This window comes from Corapipo altera, unplaced genomic scaffold, assembly GCF_003945725.1.
Source record: "Corapipo altera isolate COAL_440 unplaced genomic scaffold, ASM394572v1 238, whole genome shotgun sequence".
Lineage (NCBI taxonomy): Eukaryota > Metazoa > Chordata > Aves > Passeriformes > Pipridae > Corapipo > Corapipo altera.
This window is the reverse complement of record NW_020885809.1, coordinates 787-4,745: the sequence shown is the minus strand read 5'-3', so window position 1 is coordinate 4,745 and position 3,959 is coordinate 787. Positions and strand designations below refer to the sequence as shown.

At 63.3% G+C, this 3,959-nt stretch overlaps 1 protein-coding gene across 1 annotated transcript; it reads right to left on the bottom strand.

Annotated features, from left to right (window-relative positions):
- Positions 1 to 471: 471 nt before the first annotated feature.
- LOC113940825 (arf-GAP domain and FG repeat-containing protein 2-like) lies at positions 472 to 3,887 on the bottom strand. Its single transcript, XM_027631976.1, is given in 13 exon segments — positions 472 to 1,426; positions 1,508 to 1,560; positions 1,654 to 1,713; positions 1,803 to 1,865; positions 1,945 to 1,989; positions 2,083 to 2,146; positions 2,538 to 2,651; positions 2,764 to 2,887; positions 2,960 to 3,047; positions 3,133 to 3,248; positions 3,320 to 3,400; positions 3,402 to 3,414; positions 3,652 to 3,887. Coding segments are annotated over 13 exon segments (1,215 nt in total). The 3' UTR covers positions 472 to 1,268.
- Between the last annotated feature and the right edge of the window lie 72 nt (positions 3,888 to 3,959).

The window sequence follows — 3,959 nt, the reverse complement described above, 5'->3', positions numbered from 1 at the left end:
AACCCCCCAAACCCCAGGGAACCCCCCAAACCCTGGGGGAACCCCCCCAAACCCCAGGGAACCCCCTTTCCACGCTTCCCCCCACCCTTTCTTGTGCCTTAACGCTGGGGAAACTGAGGCAGGGAGGGGGGCGGGAGGGGGTGACCCCCCCCCTTCACCCTCTCCAGGGTGAGACCTTCCCCTTAATTATTATTATAATTAATTATAATGAGTTATTATTACAAGCTATTATAATTATAATGAGGCTGCTATTATAATGAGTTATTATAATATTATTATAATGATTTATTATTTTAATGATTTATTATTTTAATGATTTATTATTTTAATGACTTGTTATTATAATGAGTTATTATAATTATGGTGAGTTGTTATAAACGACCACGAGCGTAATGAGTTAATGGTTATAATTAAGTGTAAATTAATTGTTCTGAGAGGATGTTAAAAAAAAAATGCACACGATGACCCAAATTTATTATAATTATTATTAAAATTATTCTATTTAACTATTATTATTATCTGATTATTATAATTAATTATAATAATCATTGTTCTAAGTATTGTCACACCCCCCCCAAAATTATACTTGGTACATCCCTGTCTCCGTGTGACTTTTGGGGGGTTTGAGGTCTGGTAAAACCGGGGGGGGGGTCACTAGTTTTGGGGAGGGCTCAGTCCCGCCCCTCCCCCGCTGCTCATCTGCTCAGCTTTTTGTGTTTTTGTCCGGTTTTGTCCCTTTTTGTCCGTTTTTGCCTTTTCTGTGCCCAAACGGGGCCTCTCCCCCCAACGCTGTGCTGTGCCCCCTCCTCTAATTAACCCCCGCTAATTAATTACGCCCTTGCCCCAGCAGGTGCTGGAGGAGCCGAACCCGGGGGGATTTTTGGGGGTCCCCCCACCCCGGGACCCCCCCTAATTCCAGCCCCCCCCAACCCTCAGCGCGGCCCCGCCCCCAGCGCAGACCCGGCGCTCTCATTGGCTGAGGGGGTGAAGCCGCGCTGGCGCCGCCATCTTTGTTGAGGGCGGGCGGCCATTCCCCCCGAGCGGAACCCAGGGCGCCGCCATCTTGGCTGAGGGCAGAGCGGGCCGGGTGAGGGCCCCCGGGCGCCATCTTTAGTGAGGGCAAAGCCCCTCCCACCCCAACCCGGGGTCGCCCCGAATTTGGGATTTTGGGGGGGGATGAGGCCCCTTAGCGGGGGTTCGGCTCGAGGGAGGTGCCGAGACCGGAGCTGTTTCTATCCAATATATATTAAGATCTCGCCATAAATCTCTCAAAATAAAAATAAAACCTGGTCCTGGCGGAGGCGGGGGGGGGAGCCCCCCACGATTTGGGGGCGGCCTGGGCCGAGCCCCCCCCACCCCGGGGCGGCCGCTATAGGAAGGGGTTGGTGGTCGGGTGCCTGATGCCCAACGGGGCTGTCGGGGCCGTCTGGGGGGGGGGACAATAAAAAAGGGGGATGTCAGGGGCAGAGAGGGGGGTCAGGACCCCCCCCCTCAGCCCCCTCCTTACCACGAAGGGGTTGGTGGAGGCTTTGGCAACGCTGAACCCACCAAAAGGCGACGCTGGGGGGGCAAAATGAGGGGTCAGTGTGGGGGGGGAAGAGGGTACCCCGATATTTAACACCCCCAATATTTAACAACCCCCCCAGCTCTTACCATCGGCCTGGAAGGGGCTGGGGAACCCCCCGGGCACCGAGGGGGTGGTGAAAGCGGCACCTGAAGGAGGGGACACAGAAATGGGGCCCCCCCAGACCCCACCCCGGCCCAGGGTGGGTGTGGGGGGTGCAGGGAGGGGGGTCACTCACCGGGGCCGTTGCTCTGGAAGGGGTTGGTGGAGGGCCGGGGGGTCACGAAGGGGTTGGTGTAGCCTGGGGGGGGGCACAGGGGTCACCCCGGGGCCCCCCCTCACTTTGAGGGGCCCCAATGGGGGGGTGAACCCTGACTTACCCCCATAGGGTGGAGCTGGGGGGGGGGCCCAGGGTCCCGAAGAGGCTGTGGGGGGGAGGAGGGGTGAGTGGGGGGGGGGGGGGGGGCAGATCCTCCCCCCCCCCGCCGGGGGGGGGGGGGAAAGGAGGGGGGTGGTACCTGGAAGAGGCTCCACCCCCTGTGGGCGGGGCTGAGGTGGCCCCACCCCGAGCAGCAGCGATTCCTGTGGGTGGGAGAGACAAACACACCGGGACACCCCAAAAACCCCCTGGGACCCCCGAGAGGGACAAAGCCCCCATTAACCCTCTCTGGGGACCCCATTAATGGCCACATTAATCCTGGGAGTTCTATGGGTGGGAGGGAGCCCCAAACCCCCTCCCCATTAGTCCTGAGGGTCCCAGGGGTTCCCAAATCCTTCTCCATGAGCCCCACGGGTACCGTGGGGACACCAAACCCCTCCCCAGCCCCCCACAAGGAATGAGGGGACCCCATCTCCCCCCTTCCCATTAATCCCGAGCCCCCCAAGGGTGTGTGGGGACTCCCAGCCCCTCCCTAGACCCTGCCAGGGTGATCCCAAACCCCTTTCCCAGGAGTCCCGGGAGGCCCTGGGGTACCTGTGGCGGTGGGAGGGGTGTGGAAGGGGGGCCCAGCCCCCCCAAACGTGGGTGCTCCCAGGGTGGCTCCGAAGGCATCGAAACGGGGGAAGGCAGAGTGGGGCTGGGCTGGGCCTGGGGAGGCTCAGAGTCACCCCAAAGGCCCCCCAGGGCTTCAGATCCAGCGACCTGCTGGTCACCAGCCCCTCTGTGTGTGAGCAGGACCCTCCCAGCCCCCCCAGCTCACCGGGGAAGGCGGCGAAGGTGGGTCCCAGGGTGGGGGTGGCAAAGGGGTCCCCCCCAATGTCTGCCAGGAGGTCGGTGCTGGATTTTCGGGGGGGCTGGGGGGGTCTTTGGGCGGCTGGGCGGGGCTGGAGGGGGGCACAGAGAGGTCAGGGGTGGAACCCCCCTCCCGGGCACCCCTAAAACCGGTCCAGTCTCACCTGTGGCAGTGTCCCCGTGTCCCCCAGGAGCAGCTGGGGGGGCTCCGTGGTGCTTTGGGGGGCTTTCACTTGCTCTGGGGGCACATACCTGCCGTGGGGGGAGCGGCACAACGATGGGGGTGTGCCCACGCTGTCCTGCTGCCCGCAAAAGGTACCCCCAACCCCCCCAATACCATCGTTTCTTCTCGTATTTCTCCTGCAGGAACTCCTTGACCTTCTGGGGATCCCGGGAGTCAGGGAGCTCCGAGATCCGGGGGTCGAAGGTGCCGAGCCAGACCCGTCGGGAGACCTGGGGGGGACAGGGTGAGGTGGGCGGGGCGAGAGGGAGGGGGCGGAGCCCCCACTGCCACCTCCCGTTACCTCATTGCCGCGCTCCTGCAGGAACAGCACCTCCGCCTCGCTGAACGTCGTCATGGAGATGGACTTGACGCGGTGGGGGGGGGTTCAGCCCCCGCCTGGGGAGGGGATTCTGGGGGTCAGCGCCGCCCCCGCGCCGACAAACCCCCTAAAAGGAGTTTTTTCCCCCTAAAACGCGGGACTATGGACGACGCCAGGGGTAAGCACGTGCTTGGGCCCCGCCCCCTTCCCGTAAGCCCCGCCCCCAGCGGACGCAGCCAATCACTGACTGAGTGCTCATCTTGGCCCCGCCCCTGCTGTGACTCCGCCCTCCCACTTGCCCCGGCCCCGCTCACAGCGCCCCCGAGCAGGCGGTGCACACGAGGCTGCCCACGCTGATGTCCACGTAGGTGACGCCGCGCTGGCCGCACTCGAAGCAGAGTCGGTTGGCGGGGGCCGCGCTCACCAGCTCCCGCACCCGCCGGCACCAAACCTCGGCCTCCGCGTCCCGGCCCGCGCTGCCCCTGCGGCCCCCGGGGCCCCCGCTGGGCCCCGCTCCGGGGCCGGGGCCGCCGCCTCCGCCCGCCGCCATCTTCCCGCTCCCGCGGGGCCCCGCCCCCGCCGCAGCGCCGCCGCTGATTGGCCGCGCCTCGCGAGCAGCGCC